Consider the following 17,356-nt stretch of genomic DNA (forward strand, 5'->3'; position numbering starts at 1 on the left):
ACACAAGTTTTTCAGTGTAAAGAACAAGACGATTTTCCTTAATCCATGCCATGACTCTGTTTAATGCAACAGTTAATTTTTCTTCCACAACAGTTGCGTCATTTGCACTGACGGTAAGTGTCGTATCGTCAGCATACATATCTATGATACCTTCAGGAGTACATTCAGGTAGACTATTAACATATATTGAAAATAAAAGGGGACCAAGAATTGAACCTTGTGGCACATCTAATTTGATGGTTGATGGATGCGACTTGGCTCCTTTGAATTGGGTCACTTGTTGTCGGTCCCTTAAATATGATTTGAACCAATAAATAGTCCTATTACTACAACCTATGCAAGCTAGTTTATGTAGAAGTAGCTCATGGTCAACAGTATCAAAAGCCTTTACGAAGATCTATGAAGGCAACTCCAGAAATTTCTTTGTTATCAATATTCAACGACCATTGATTTACAAGTTTTGCAAGGGCAGTAGCTGTTGAATGTTTAGGTCTAAAACCAGACTGATTAGGGTGTAATAATTGATTCTCGTCCAAGAATTCACTGAGTTGTTGGTGGACGACCCTTTCTATAATTTTACTCACGATAGGTAATATTGAAATGGGGCGGTAATTATTCAAAGAAGAAATATCTCCAGATTTGAATATTGGTACTACCCGAGCCTTTTTCCATTCACGTGGAACAACGCCTGTAGACAGGGATTTGTTAATAAGATAAGAGTAAGGATAAGAGTAAGGGAAATACATACATACATGGTGAGTAAAAATCATGCTTAAAGATAAAGACCAGTTATTGTCATGCGATTGCATTGTGAAAGAAACATTGTGGAATCGATCAGAAAAGGTTGATCATCTAGCATATAAGTATTGGTGTGTACTGCAAGGTTCAAGAATCATCAAAATGATAAGAAATTTGGCCCAGTCTTGGTAAAGTTACAAGCACTGTACATAGAAAGATATATATGGGACTATGCCCCATGTGCGCGACACGTGCACGACACGTGCGTTACATCTATCAGGTCCAAATAGATATGATGTTTTACCAAATATATCAATCAGTAGGCGGTTTCTCTGCAAAATTTGTATCATTACGTATTAGTCAAAACATATTCTTTCACATGATTGGTAATAAAAGCTTCCATTTCATGGAAGGAGGGTGTTTCCAAAACTGGTCTTTACCTTTAATACCAAAGTTGTACCTATATCATGTGTAAAAAAATGCCTCGTATAGGTAACAATAATCATATTGACAGGGCTTCTTTTGGGGTACAGGTACATCAGACATATTGGCTGCGCTAAGACCATATTGCCCTAGTCTTCAACTCGGGGCAATATGATCTTAGTAAATATTTCTGATGTACCCCTCAAGCCCAGTCAATATAATATAAATGAGAAACATGAGAATTTAAAGAAAAATAATTTCCCAATATTTTTAACAATGTGCACTTCCTTTCCAAAAGGATAAATAGTCCCGGTACCCACTGCAAAATGAATGTTTTATATCCATTGAATTGGAGTCCAGATATCTTGAATCAAATGCTTTTTCAAAGTCTTTGCCAACAGAGAACCTGGTTTATTCAGACATGAAGTATGGAAAATTCATATCATCTATCATTCCAATTGCTTCCTCTATATTTCTATCATTTTAATTTCCTACTTGATCAACTCATACAATTTCATTCCACACTTTTGTTATTCTTTTAGAAACTATCTTACTTAATCTTGATATCATCATTGGGTAGGAGATAGGTTTATAATTATGAAAACATTTTGGGTCTTTGCCCTCCTTTTGTATAAGTGTGATAATTACTTGTTTTTGAGAAGGACATATTTCCTTAGATGTTACTGTATCTCGAGTGGTTTTTGAGATATCGCGATAATGAGAAAGCAGGACAGACGGACGGACTTACGGATGGACAACCCAAAAACTCAGCATTTGTTGCCGTTGATAACATTTATGTTCTTTATCAGGTTGATTCAATTACAGAAGTGATCTCCAGTCAGCCGCTTGTAAGACTTAAATCGACCAGAATCTTTAGTACGGTGGCATTTCAATAGCAGCAATAAATATCTTTGATCTTCATAACCATACCATTGTAAATCTAAGGAAATCCTTAATAAAACCAAACATTGTTGAGAGTATCAAATAATGACAAGAAACTTTTCAGACACTGATAAATTCCTTCCCATTTCATACACTGTAACACATCTGCCAGTAAAATTTTGACTTGCTCATAATTACAAGCCAGGTGTGATAGAGTCCCGAAGCATTGCTAGCACAATAACAAAGCCGCCTAGGAAGCTCAGGCAGGGATGTGGTGGTGAGTACTTGGTGCAACTACAGTACAAGGATGCAAGTCACATCGCCTGATTCACATGAATCAAACATAAGTAAATGTAATGAAATCAACTGACACAGAGTGGAACCAACAAAAACGATGTTCAAGCAAAGTGCACCCAATTTTGTTTAAAGTGTTGAATTCTACATCCATTTGTACCCTGCAATTTTAACCAATAATTGAACATTAAATAATCATTTTCTCATACATGTAAGTACCTTGCTGATGCTAACTGAACCTTAAGATTCTCTTCTTCAATGCACTTTTCCATGGTGTCCATCAAATTATCTGTCTCAATGATCTGTATAAAAAATGAAAATTAAGCATTATTATTTCCTATAATCTCGGTAATATCACCACCTCATCATCAGTTATCATACTAATGTACTAGATAGGTCTGTTAAAAAAATTCAGGGACAACATCTGATCAGGTTATCTTTGTATGCCCATTCATACTTCATCCAAGCTTGGTTTCCATTTCTTTGATGATTTTCAAGTTATAACATGGCAACAAAATATTTTCTGAAAATTTTTAAAAGCTATGCCCATGTGACCTTTGACCTCTTTCATCTAAAATCTAATCAGTTCATCCATCAATGCTCATAAATACTTGATCCAAGTTTGGTAATCTGCTCAATGGTTCTAAAGTTATCGTGGAAATGAAAAGCGGGACACATGGACTGATAACCCAGAAGCATAATACCTTTGGTGGCGGAGGAAAATTTATGCAAACTGATGATTATTTAACTGTCACTAAGACCTACATCTTCTAACTTTCAAAAATACTTATATCTACACTTTCTCCAAAGAACATACTGGTCCGAATTCACAATGGAGGTTTGTCGACAAACCTAGGTTTATGTACGTCATATGACGCGTTTTGACGCGTTATTTACAAACCTGGTTTGTAAAAACGCACGGAAACCTAGGTTTGTCGACAAACCTCCTTTGTGAATTTGGGCCACTATGTCAAAGCTATTCTTCATATTTGATTATGCAAATTCATGCAAATTTTATAGATTTAGCTGGTATTAGAGCCTTAAATTCCAACTTCAATGGCACAATGTCATCTGTTCTTGTTCTATCGAGTATGGTAGAATCTATTTTTTTTTCTAGTACAATGACACCAAGATCATTAATTATGGATAGGGTAATTTGATTCTACGGCTATTTTTGTGAGGTAGTTTTTTCAAAAATTACGTCTTTTACAACTATAGTCATACAATCAGATATGCATGACTGCTTGCATTTACACACATGACGAAAATTCGTTTAAAATCGTTTAAAATTGAAACCCCCATTTGACTTTCACTTTCTCCTAGAGCTAAGCCTAAAGTAAACACTAGCGCTAGACAATGTAATCCTCCCTGCCGAGATCTTGGCGAGGTGAGAGAGAGGGAGAGGGAGAGGAAGGGAGAAAGAGTGCTAATTTTCACAATTAACATTGTTGTTATATCGCCGATTTTGGGTCATTTCGCTTCGTTTGAACTTTCACTATGGTCTTCATCTAAATTGTAAGTGACTTTTGGACAAGAAAATATCTTAAAACAAGTAAAATATATATTTCCTACTTCTCATTTCCTTTCAGGCAGAGCCCCAGTAAGAGTGTGTTTACACTAGTATTACGTAAGATGATGAAGAGTCCAGCTGCAATCCAATATCATAATCTCTCACGCAGAGCCTCAAGGCTCTGTCCAAGTTTTTAACGAGAGAAACAAAATTGGGGTAGTGTGCCATCAGAATTACATTGGTGCTTGTGTTATAGTAGTAGCTCTCTCAAAGTTTTAACGAGAGAACCGAAATTGGGGTTCTGGCACCCCACCAGATTACATTGAACAGTGTGTTAGTGGTGGGGTATAGTTTTAATGAGAGCTTTTCGTAATGTATGCATTTTAAAGATAAAGTTGAGTTCTGGTAATGCGATTGCCATGTGAAAGAAAAGGTGTGGAATGGATCAGAAAAAGTTGATCATGTCGCATGAAGTATTAGGGTGTACTGCAAGGTTCTGGAGTCATCAAAATCATAATAAATTTGGCCCAGTCTTGGTAAAGTAACAAGCACTGTACACAAAAAGATTCATATGGTGTCGGGCCTACTTACCTTGATTTCCTTATCTTTCTATGCTCATTACTCAGCCAGTATACTTTTTCTACCAAAATTTTTTGGCAAATGACATTTATTTGTAATCTTGAACATTCAGTGTAAGTTTTGTTTGATTCTGTGAGAATTCATTTTTTTTTTACCAGAACTCAAGTTTATCTTTAAAAGTTAAAATTGGAACGCCAATGATATACCACTAAAATTTGCATAATTTAGAATATAAATTGGTGGGTAGTATGGAGAAAATGATGCTCTTGGCCTGATATGAACCAATAGACAGTTTGGTGCTTTTTTGTCCCCAAAACTAAAAAAAACTGTGCAACACCCTCTAACAATGATTAACAGTAAATTTTCCCAACCATCTTTTAATTTTCCCAACTGTTTTTTTCCTTGAAAACAAGACAGGCTTTTAAAAATCTGTCATAACTTAAAGGGATAGTTGAGTTCTGTTTTCAGACTGCAAATGCATGGTTATTGCTCTTATTCTTATCTATGACATTGCTAGTGCCCTTTTAGAACCTAAAATTGCTATGAAGGTAATTTTAGACCCAACATGTGTGAAATTTAGCCAATACGATCATACCAATTCAGCTTCACTTTAAAAAAATACGGTGACCATTAACTAATTATTCAATTAAAAGTAACAATACATGGGCCAGCTGGTTGTGCATAATATAACCAACACGACATCGGCATTGGCTGAAATATGATGTAAAAGACGTTAATTCGTTTCATCAACGGCTTTTTCAAATTATCTAATATTTGTGGTGGTACACAAGGTGGTACACAATTATTAGAAAACGTTATATTTATGGATATTTCAGCCGTCTCTGAACCGATTTCTATCAAACAAAGATGATTTTGTCATTTAAATTGTATGTTCTTTCAAATTTGACACTGTTTTTCATTACAGTATCTCACAAAAAAGTTATTTTGTGTAGCGCCCTCTGCAACAGAACTGAACTATCCCTTTAAATTTCTGGCATGGTATATAGAGTCAATTCATTGCTTTGTAATGATTAACATTCACCTAAAATGTAATTAAATTGTAATAATAAAGTTGGGAGAATTAAGGAATCGATTAGATCAGTTTTTGCCAATTGCTATCATTAATAATGGTCCGTTTTCACTCAAACTATCAGATTTTCTTTAATTGTACATCTCGCATTGAATTCACATTAGCACCATTTTCTCTCATATGAACAATGTTACCAAGTCCCTTTAATACATTTTAACAATCCATGAGTTATCCAAGGTTTTTTAAATGAAGATCTAGGGTTACTCTTCTCTATTATTTTACAGTTATCATTAAATGCCTGTTTGAATACTTGAAAGAAACTATAAAATTATACCCACCTTTTTTCTGATCTCCTCTACATTTGCTCCTAATGATGCAAATACTTTGAAAGCAGCTTGCCTCAATTCAGCCTGTATGTAAACACTCTGTTCCTATGCATACAAAATAGATAAGAGACTTCAGAGACAGTATTCATTAAAGTACTTAACGCTAAAATTGCTGTGTTAATCAGTTCATGGGCTCTGCAAGATAAATACATGACCCAAGTTTGGCAGGAATCCATCAATGGGTTCTTGAGATAACGTGATCACAAGCTATTTTTTAATACATAATGAGCCCTGTGACCTTCGACCTTGGATCTCATGACCTTAAAATCTAATCAGTTCATTGGCTCTGCAAAGTACATACATGACCCAAGTTTGGCGGGAATTGAACAATGGGTTCTTGAGATAACGCGATCACGAGAACTGGACGTACCGACGGACAACCCGAAAACATAATGCCTCCGGCTACTTTGTAGCGGAGGAATAAAAATATGGTCCTTTAACCTATAGAAGATGGAACACTGGGGGCAGCATCACCAAAATTTATAGGTGTGTAGATTATACCAAGATGCACCTCCATACAAAATTTGAAAGAAAGAGTCCGTCAAGGAATGATACAGTTGGACTGCACATCAGAGTACACACATGCCACCTATCAGAATATGACCTTTGACCCTATAAAAGACGGAACACTAGAGGCAGCATCACCAAAATCTATAGGTTATTAGATTATAGAGAACCGAAGCTGTGACGTCATAAAAATATATTTTTAGAATTTCTCAATTTTTTCTTCATTTTCCGAAAGAACATCAAAAATAATGTCCAAATGTCGAAAACCAATTGAATATGTTAAATATTGGCTGAGATATGACCATCTGAATAAATATACTCCCCATAGGAACTCAGTGTTATATGCTCTGGCTCCTAATGGTTAGGAGCCAGAGCATATAACACTGAGTTCCCATAGGACATATATTCTTTCAGATGTTCATAACTCAGCCAATACTTAACATATTCAATTGGTTTTCGACACTTGGACATTATTTTGGGTGTTCTTTCGGAATATGATGAAAAAATTGAGAAATTCTAAAAATAGATTTTTGATGACGTCACACTTCACCACTCTATACCAAGATACACCTTCGTTCAAAATTTGAGCGAAATTCTTTGAGAAATGTGGCCTATTTAGCACACATAATCCATCCACAAAAATATGGTCTTTACCCTATAGAAGACGGAACACTCGGGGCAGCATCACTAAAAGTTATAGGTGTTGAGATTATACCTCGATACACCTCCATACAAAATTTGAAAGAAATCCGTCAAGGAATGTGGCAGTTAGAGCGCACACAAGAATATGACGCGGCGGCGGCATAACGCTGCTGAATCCAAAGTACCCCACCGGCATACTGCCAGGGGATACAATAAGGCACACAAAGTTTCATATCTACAGTGTATATCTCAAATAGTTATTGAATTATTGCTTATTGACTAATAGTCATTATCACATATCCGCAAATTCTGCAATATTGTGCAATACGTTCAGTTTGGCTGAATGCAGTGCAACAATTTTTGACGCTGCACGATACCTGTTGATTGGAATGTTATAAATTTGGTATCAAAAGATTTGTAAGACACTAAGCGACAAAGTCATGAAAGCTTGCGGCGCCAAAAAAATGTATCCTTGAAGTTATGGCAGGGAGCGTCAAAAAGGGAGGGGTGGATTCTGCCACCTGAACAAACAGTTAGGGACAAAAGACCCCAACATTTAAACCATCAAACATCAATAGCAAGCATACTTTGTTTGCAGAGTTGCTTGGTGAATACTTGAGAAAGAGAGCAAGGGTAGGGATGAGATGGTCTGTGATGCTTGCAGAAACCTGGAGGGAAACATCCTCCTCAATGAGGAAGGCCAATGTCTCTGCTGCTTCTACTCTTTCCTCCACCATTCTGTCCTTCTTACACATCCTGGCAAGGCTAGGGAGCACCTGTGGGGTGAAACATATATGCATACAGTCATCAGAAGTAATGGTATGGATTTAAAATCAGTTTGAAACCAAATTGTTGCTTTAGTGTCCTGACTCCTCAAAAACACCATCTTAAATGTTTAAATCCCTTAGATATGACATTAAGTTAGTGCTGTAGCTCGGAACCGAAAACCTGGGCCCGGCAATTCTCCAAATTTAAAAACCGATCCGGACACCCCGTTACCCGAACAGGGCGGGACTGACAAATTGATTTAGAAAAGGACAATTTATATATATATACACCAAATCTTATGTGACCTACTGACCTTGTTCTTAATTGCGGACAAACCATTACATTTTTATTTTGCCGTCTGCGGTCTAGAAATGCTGTTTGCCCATATTCCAGGATCAAACAAGAAGCATGTATGATGATAAGTCCCAGGTTAGCTTATATTATCATCTCATAATCCAGCCATCCCACAGACTCAAACACAACTAGAAATGCAATCGTGTCAGAACGATGTGCATGCAATGACGTCATGTTTTTACGTGTCAAACGTAAGAGCATCTTTTGGACTAGTTACGCAGAGTATGAAATAGCATTTAATGTCATGCTTGACAGATTTTAAAAATCCGGCTTCGAGATGCTCTGAATTTGGCCACTTAGAATGTGCCTGTAAAATTTCAAGAAAAATAAAGATCGTTCTGGGGTCCAAAAGCGTGAACCCGAGTTGCCCCATAGACAATGCGTGTGATGCATGGGCGGAAAACGTACAGGATCTGTATTATGACCGGACTTAAATTATTTTTTTTCTCTCTCTTTATGTCTCTTTATGGGACGTATTTGGTATCATTGGAAAGAAAATTGCATGGTTGTTATTCTAAATCACTCTCTTTTTTTCTATGATAGATAATCCTATCGAAACATGTGATGCAAAAAAGATTTATAGGACAAAATGATGTCTTTAATGGCCCCCTAGATCAATTTCTAAAATCCGACTTCAAGGTGCCCCCCGTATTGCAACTCGGGATGTCACTGCAAATTTTCAAGGAAAAAAGAGAACCTTAAGGGGGCGAAAAAGCAGTCTGAAAAAATGATGTCATAGCCGATACGTGTTATAATTGGAAACTTGGCGGAATTCGTATTGTGACCTTTGTTTAAATGCCATTTACTCACAATTTTCTGTGTGAACATATACCATACTTGGTATCATTCCAAAGGGCACTTCATTGCGGTCAGTTTGACACCATTGTCATCTGTGCGCAATGTTCTGCACACATTAAACGCGCTATTACGTAATGCATAGTAAATTTATCATTTTTGAGTGATTTCGAAATCGAAGAATGTAGTGACCTTGATGAGAAAGGAAAAGGACATGAGGAAAGCACCTAACTAGGAATAACAAGCACTGTGTGCAAAACGAATGCGATTCCTGACGATAAGGAAAACAAGGAGAAGGAGGAGAATATTAATGGGGCAGAATGTGAACGAAAACAAGGCAATGACGAAGGTCGTCATTGCAATTTAGTCCATTTACTTCTCTTTACCAGCCAATAGCAAATGAGAGTCAAAAGACCATGCAATGCCCCAGTCAGAGTACCCATCCCATATACTCTTCTACGTATGATTGGTACATTTGTCTGTCAATTATAAACAAGAATCACATGGAAAGTCCATGCTTTACACGCAACGGAGATTGCATACATTTTGGAATGTGCTAATATCCGATAATAAAGCCCTGTTCAAAGAAACCGCATGTAATTTTACACCCAGCTGGGCGCCAGCTGTCTGGCAGCAGTAATCTCTACAAATTCATTTGTAAACAATTAATTCAGACAAGAGCTGCATTTAATACGCTTCAAGCAAATTTCTACATGTTTACACATTTGAAGGTTTCGTCTCAGTCAGTTCCTCTCACCTCCCTTCTCCCCCAAGTCTCTCACTCTCTCAATATCAGTATTAATATAAATCCCTTGCCGACTCGGCCCCCCTAGAATAAAGTGTATACATGTATATAAATAAAATAATGATAACAATGATTTTTTAGAAATATTAATTGAAAACCAGAACGTCAATGACGTAGCGCTCATCCGCATCTCGCAACAACAAATATCGTAAATTTTAAGTGGTAAATTTTATATTGTACACTTTTGAACTGGTCAAAAAATAAAAATTTGATGCCCTGGAAGGGACATAATTTCATTTAGCTGTACAAGATTAAATAGAAACTAAAGGAAATGTAAATAGAAACTAAAGGTTGTTTTTGGAATAAATTTGCATAAATTACCATAATTAATTAATGGAGAACAATTTCAAAATTCTGTGTAAAAATTTAGTGTACCTGTACCAGAGTAAGCTCTACCAGATAAAGCAAACCAAATCAAAATCGGTCGAGAAATGAAGGAGAAGAAGCATTTTTTGTGATTTTGAATAAATTTGCATAAATTAGCATAGATAATGAATTTCATGATTCTGTGTAGAAGTTTTAAATCCCCCTCCTAGCCCTATCATATGAAACAATCAGAATCAAAATCAGTTGAAAAATAACGAAGAAGAAGCATTTTGAAAACTGTGGACGCATGGACGGTCGGAAGGACGGACAGATGAACGGTACGACCGACGCACGGACGGACGCCACGGCATGGCATAAGCTCATCAGCAATTCAGTGAATTCATTGTTAATAAGTGCGGCTTGGGAATCAACCACCCTTTCTATCTCATTTTTCTTACTTTTCACTCTCTCCATGGTCCATGCTCTCTGTGACACGTAATCCACCTCTAACATCGGCGCCCGAATACAAACTTTCATCTTCACACCCCGCACTCGATCTTGATGTATACATGTGCATGTACGTATGGTGAGGACATGGTTACCACATGGCTTCGGGACCTCCCAATGAGGTGCATGCACATGCGGTCACCAAACTGTGATTTATGCTGGTATCAAACTCCACCCACATAGCTAAAGAAACTTCTTGATTGGTCACTAATTTTGATCAGCTCATTATTGCTGTATTTCCATGGGTGTGTGCAGACGAGTATGAGGGGGGGGGCGGTTAGATTAACGGATAAGAGCACAGCTGCAGAGATTATTGCAGTCCTGATTGCACTTTTAAAATTTGACAATAAAAATTGTTGATCACATACATTGACAAAGGTAACGGTATACCCATGTGCAGATGAATTTAAAAAAAATTAAAGACAATGTATTAAACAAGATGCGCGTGCAGCCGACAGGCAAGGGGACAACTGTCAAACTCGGTGATAGCGTGGGAATTTTTTTATGTCGCCTTGTCTGTAAACATAAACAGCTGAAGCTAAAATGATAACTGCCCTGAACTTTTTTTTTACACCTACCATATGTCTGAGCTAAAGCAGAGCCTCAGAGGCATATTGATGAATTCTATTTATGAAATAGGATTTAACTAGTAATTCAGAAATTCAGAGATTAACAATTATGATAAATTCACCTTCACTTATAATTTACTTTACTTTAAAAAACAAATATAGAAACAAAAGTAAAGGGTAATTTTAGCATCTTTATACATAGGCGGCTAATTTGTTGTTATTATCTGTTTTTAAAAATTTGCCCCTGGTTCTTCAGAAATTACCCCTTCTTCTGGTTAAATCCTGTTGGAAAGGGGAAACTTTTAAAAATGAATTGCCCCTTGCTCCTGGCCGCTTACTACAAGGCTTGTCAATCCCAATAAACATAATGAGGGTTAAAGCTTCTTCCAGTGAAGACAAGGGGTCTCATTTGAAGTTCTGTGTGATCATACCAGGACATTACTCTGAGAATTCTTTGCACACAGGAATCGGATTGTTCTTGTCAGCCTATAGGAATGACAGAATTTAGTAGTCAGGTTAGGTACCAATATAAAAAATTAAGATGAGTATTAAATTGCTTACCCGTTGTACAATCAGAGGGCACCTGGAACTTATTGCACCTGCTCTACACAGGTAACACAAGCTATTCAATGAGAAGAAAAATAACATAAGAAAACAAAAACAATATCATACAGTATTTGCTATTTAAAAAATTCAATGCTTTTGGTAATCTATTGTCTTACTCCAATCAACATGTAGGCAGGAATAATATGTTGCTCTTTCACATTTCATACACACATTTGTATCAACTCTTTCATCATGGCAGCATGGGTTCTATCATTGTGATATGAATGACTTTGCAAAATATGAATAATTTAGTCACCTATTTTTATTTACATGAATAATTTCCCCTAAATAAATGTATGGACTTTAACTTTATATTATTTTATACTTCAACACTAGCAGGGCCCGCGGAAATCCGTGGTATTCTAGAGGGGGGGGGGGGGGGGGCGAGGGGTGTAAATAGATATATATAGTGCTGTAGCCAAACCGCCAAACCGAACGGAAGTTCACCGAACATGGCACTTCCGAACCGAACCGAACCGAACCGAACGCAAAGGCCTGGTTCAGATGTTCGGCAGAAAAATATGAACGTTTTTGCAAGCTAATAAACTTGTCATTTTGTACCTAATTTTCATGTCATGATTGCTCATTTTATATTTACTTTTTTCCCATTTTCCGCCTTTGTGATTTATGCCTATCCAGTGGAAGGCGCGACTTCACTGGCGCCATTTAAATCCCAAATCCTGACCACGCTACATGTACGTCGCGATCGCAAACCATAAACAAGGATACATGTGCGTGATCAAAACAAGTTCAGCTCAAACCCATTCAACAAAAAATTAATATTTGAATTGTAACAATATCGGACAAATTTTACAATATAAATAATGAAATAAATATATATTATAGTATGGTATTTATTTATTCAGGAAAAATAGGGATTTTATATTTTTCCTATTGAAAATAAAAACTAATAAACTAGATGGAATTCGACTGCGCGCAGTCGAAAATGATGCCTCCGTCGTAGAGCAATTTTACCAACCAAAACAGAAGAAATTTTTCAAATTCAAGTTCATTTGTAATCCATTAACAGGTTCTCAAAATATCGTGATTACAAGCTATTTTTGCATACATAATGAGCCATGACCTTTGACCTCATGACCCAAGAATCTACTCAGTTCATTGGCTCTGCAAGATACATACATGATCTAAGTTTGGCAGGAATCCATCAATCTGTTCTAATGATAATGCGATCACAAGCCATTTTTGCATACATAATGAGCCGCGTGACCTTTGACCTCATGACCCCAAAATCTAATCAGTTCATCGGCTCTGCAAGTAACATACATGACCAAAGTTTGGCAGGAATCCATCAATCTGTTCTTGAGATAACGTGATCACGAGCTGTTTTTGCATATATAATGAGCCCTGTGACCTTTGACCTTTGACCTCGTGACCCCAAACTCTAATCAGTTCATTGGCTCTGCAAGATAAATACATGACCAAAGTTTGGCAGGAATCCATCAATCTGTTCTTCAGATAACGCGATCACGAGCCGTTTATGCATACATAATGAGCCCTGTGACCTTTGACCTTTGACCTCGTGACCCCAAAATCTAATCAGTTCATCGGCTCTGCAAGATAAATACATGACTAAAGTTTGGCAGGAATCCATCAATCGGTTCTTCAGATAACGCGATCACGAGCTGTTTTTGCATACATAATGAGCCCTGTGACCTTTGGCCTTTGACCTTGTGACCCCAAAATCTAATCAGTTCATCAGCTCTGCAAGATACATACATGACCAAAGTTTGGCAGGAATCCATCAATCGGTTCTTCAGATAACGCGATCACGAGAACGGGACGTACGGACGTACGGACGGACGTACGGACGGACGGACAACCCGAAAACATAATGCCTCCGGCTACTTCGTAACGGAGGCATAAAAACAGTTATTGACGAGTCTGAGTCTCTATTCAAGATGGCAGCTTTCATGACATTAGACAACAACCGTCTTGGAAAATCTTTAAAAAATATCATTTATTGACAAATTGAAAACATGATTCTTTTAAAATTGAAAATAAAACACAATTCAAGACAGAAATACGAATGTAAGTAGTATTTTTCTTCACAAATAATGACGTGTAGAGCAGTTTTTTAATGTGAAATTCGTGCTGGTCGGAAGCAGTGTGCAGAAGTCCACCGTGCTGGTCGGGCCCGGCAGGCCAGCTGGCCCGCCCAGTGCCAACCGCCGTGGCTATAACGCTGCTTGCTATTATATTACCGAACCCCGAACCGAACAAAGTTCGGGGGAAAGATTGCCGAACTCTTCCGAACAGAACCAAACACGAACATAGCGTCTGACTTACAGCACTAGATATATAGAGACTCTCTAAATTAAAACCACCAAGATCTTTATTTGCCATTTATAAAAATAAAACCTGATCCAACTCTACCGGTAGTTATTCTTAAAGCCTCTTTCATACTGGAACGGCGTAGAGTTGCGTAGTGTGGCGTACAGACTACGCAGAAATTATGCTGCGTATTAATGGAAAAATGTTGCTTCACTGCGTAGGTTATGCATAGGCTGGTGTACAGGTTTGCTTATGGCTGCTTACGGTTGCTTACTGTGTGGAAAGCTTTTACTGCTTTGTCGATCTGGCATAGGGTAGCGTACTGTTGCGTAGGCATGGCGTACAGTAGCATAGTGTTGCGTAAAAAGGCGAACTTTCTGCGTCAAGTTTCTACGCCGAAAGTACGCGGAATTGTTTGCGTCCATCTTGCGTACCCCTTTGCGTCCCTCAGCATATAGTAACGTAGGCCAGCGTAGTTGGTACGCAACACTACGCAACTCTACATATGGCACTACATTCTTGCCATAATATCAATGTGCATCCTCCATCCATTTCAAGAGAAAATGCACTTAAAATGAAAGTGAATTACACAAGGGGTGTTTTTTCTTGATGACACCTCATCTATAATTTATAATTAGAGAAAGACTACCGGTATTTCAAAACACTAAATAACTTCAGTTTTTTGAGGATGAGAGTTTGTTAGAAGAGCAAGCTGGCTTCTGGTCCAACTATTCAATCACAGATAATGTACATGTTTTTCTATTATTGATGTTTATTTAAAGAATTCTTAACGCCTTTATTGTGCATTCATTGACTTTAAGAAAGCCTTTGATTTGGTTGACCGTGCAGCATTGTGGGTTAGAATGTTTAGAATGGGAGTAAAAGGCAAGATTGTTAATGTTATAAGGAACATGTACAGGTGTGCTAAATCATGTGTTGCTAACAAGGGAGATATGTCCATTTTATTTACATGCAATATTGGAGTGCGTCAAGGTGAAAACCTCTCACCTCTCTTGTTTGCTATTTATTTGAATGATTTCCAACAATCTATTGGAAACTCGTACAAGGGCTTGGAATTTTTTAATACTATTATTGCCTTTTGATGGTATTGAAATATATAAGGATTTATTTTCTTTGTTATATGCTGATGACACAATTATTCTAGCAGAAACTCCTGAAGAGTTGTAAAAAGCCCTAAACGCAGTGAAAGATTATTGTGATACTTGGCACTTAACTGTTAATGCCAGCAAAACGAAAATTGTTGTTTTTTCACGTGGGAAAGTTAGAAGAATTCCAGAATTTGTTTATGATGGTGGTGTACTGGAAGTTGCTTATGACTTTGTATATTTAGGAGTGACGTCTTATTATAATGGTAACTTTAAAAAAGCAATTGCTAAACAGGTCACACAAGCTCGAAAGGCAATGTATAGTATGTTAGTAAAGGCAAAAAGGTTGCATTTATCTGTTGATACACAATGTTATTTGATCACTTAGTTTTGCCAATTCTATTATATGCTAAGGTCTGGGGATATGAGTGTATAGATCAACTTGAAGTTTTTCAAAGAAAATTTTTAAGAACGATATTGTTTGTAAATAAGTGCACACCTGACTGCATGGTTTATGGTGAAACTGGACGTGGTAAAATACTCAATAAAATTAAGTGTAGAATGATTGGATATTGGGTTAGATTAGTTAAAGGGAAGCAGTCAAAGTATTCATTGATTCTTTTTTTAAATTTCTGTTGCAGTTGCAAAGTGAAGGACAAAGTTTAGTTAATATAAAGTCACAATGGGATGAGTTTCTTGCAGACAGTTTTGACTATGCAGGACTTGGGAACTTCTGGCGAGCTCAAGGAGAAGGATAGAGTGCTGCCTGGATTATGAATACTATGAAAACCAGGCTTTCTGACATGTCTATTCAGGAATGGAGCGCAGCTACCTGGTCAAATCGTATTTGCACGAGCTATAGGATGTTTAAGAATGAGTTGGTTTATGAAAAATACCTGCAGATATTATGTCAGAAGGAAGCAATAGCTTTAAGGTAGATATTCATTGATTTTAAAAACTAACTTTATTTTCATTATTGCAAAGTTGAAACTTTGATTCGACAAGGTTATCAAAATTCAATGCTTGGAAACATTCAGAATAGTGATTATTATAAATTACAAAACGCTTAAATACAGCCCCGGCATAGCACCCGAAGAGCTCTCCAAACGCTGCTGAGATGTGTGAGATCACAGTATGGACATGACTTGCACAAGCAGACGATGTCCCATGACATCTCACACATTTTCAGTGCCTGTGTTTTCATCTTCTCTCGAGTTCTTTCTCTTACTTCACTACCGTCAGGCTAAATGTATAATCTATTGCCTCACTCTAAACCCCGCGCATGGTTTTATTTTGATGAAAAATGCAGCGATACAAAAATAAAGGAATCTGTCGCTTGTAAACAAAATAAGACGCCATTGTATATTCAGCTGCAAACACCGGGGTATGTTCGGCGTTTCAAGAGGGAACAAATGGCGTCCTTAATATCATTCCGGGGGTTTTAAATTTGAAAATCTGGTTTCTTTGACTGTTAATTAACCCCTATCCTGTGTATTTACAAGCAAAAGATTTTAGTAATCACAATCAGGTCATATCCCCTTTTGAATGGTTTGACATGCCATTACATTTATATATACTAAACTCATCATAATTTGAGAAATAATAGCTTTGCAATTATGTTCATTCTCTATGGGATGCCGTCTGCTTGGGCAGTGTTGGTCCATATAGTGACGTCATTAAAACATCATTATTTTTCTGGCGAATCTCTCGTATATCCCAGCTGCTATGGAGGTGGTTGTATTTTTATATTTATAAATCACCCGATATGTAGTTGACCTAAAACTTGTACGATGGCCATCTGTTAGCTTACCAGTTTCTAGTGATACATTAGTTGAAATATTTGTGATCTTCTTTGAATTTCACCTTTAAGTAAATTTAGATGCAGAACACATAGATTACCAGTTAATAAAGGTAGATTTGATGCAAATGTAGTAGATGATTTGCAATGCCCATTCTGTACACCAACAGATATTGGTGATGAATTTCATTATATTTTTGTATGTCCATTCTTTCAAAATAAGAGAAAAATGTATATACTAAATAACTTGTGTGGTAGAAGCTTAAGACCAAGTGCGTTGCACATGGATAAGGTTTTTAATACAGCTCACGCTTGCCAGCTAAAGAAATTAGCCAAATTTGTTAGAATCATTATGTCATATATTTCAAAAGAGTCAAGGGTAGATGGTAATACTGTAAATGATAGCTCACAAATAAGCAATGTTAGGCACACTCGAGGGTGAATTGCCCAGTTCGCCTT

The 17,356-nt window shown here is 37.1% G+C and overlaps 1 protein-coding gene across 2 annotated transcripts in view; it reads right to left on the bottom strand.

Annotated features, from left to right (window-relative positions):
* The window catches only part of LOC100891724 (armadillo repeat-containing protein 8), a 77,194-nt gene that overhangs the window by 32,245 nt on the left and 27,593 nt on the right, over positions 1–17,356 (bottom strand). For both annotated transcript variants that reach the window (XM_030974733.1, XM_030974732.1), the window contains 4 exons: positions 11,657–11,717; positions 7,579–7,767; positions 5,795–5,887; positions 2,557–2,639 (listed from right to left, as the gene is read on the bottom strand). In XM_030974733.1, the coding sequence (XP_030830593.1) occupies positions 2,557–2,639; positions 5,795–5,887; positions 7,579–7,767; positions 11,657–11,717 (426 nt within the window). The remainder of the gene's footprint in view (positions 1–2,556; positions 2,640–5,794; positions 5,888–7,578; positions 7,768–11,656; positions 11,718–17,356) is intronic.

The sequence above is a fragment of the Strongylocentrotus purpuratus genome, unplaced genomic scaffold (assembly GCF_000002235.5).
Source record: "Strongylocentrotus purpuratus isolate Spur 01 unplaced genomic scaffold, Spur_5.0 spur5_scaffold_7, whole genome shotgun sequence".
Classification (NCBI taxonomy): Eukaryota; Metazoa; Echinodermata; class Echinoidea; order Camarodonta; family Strongylocentrotidae; genus Strongylocentrotus; species Strongylocentrotus purpuratus.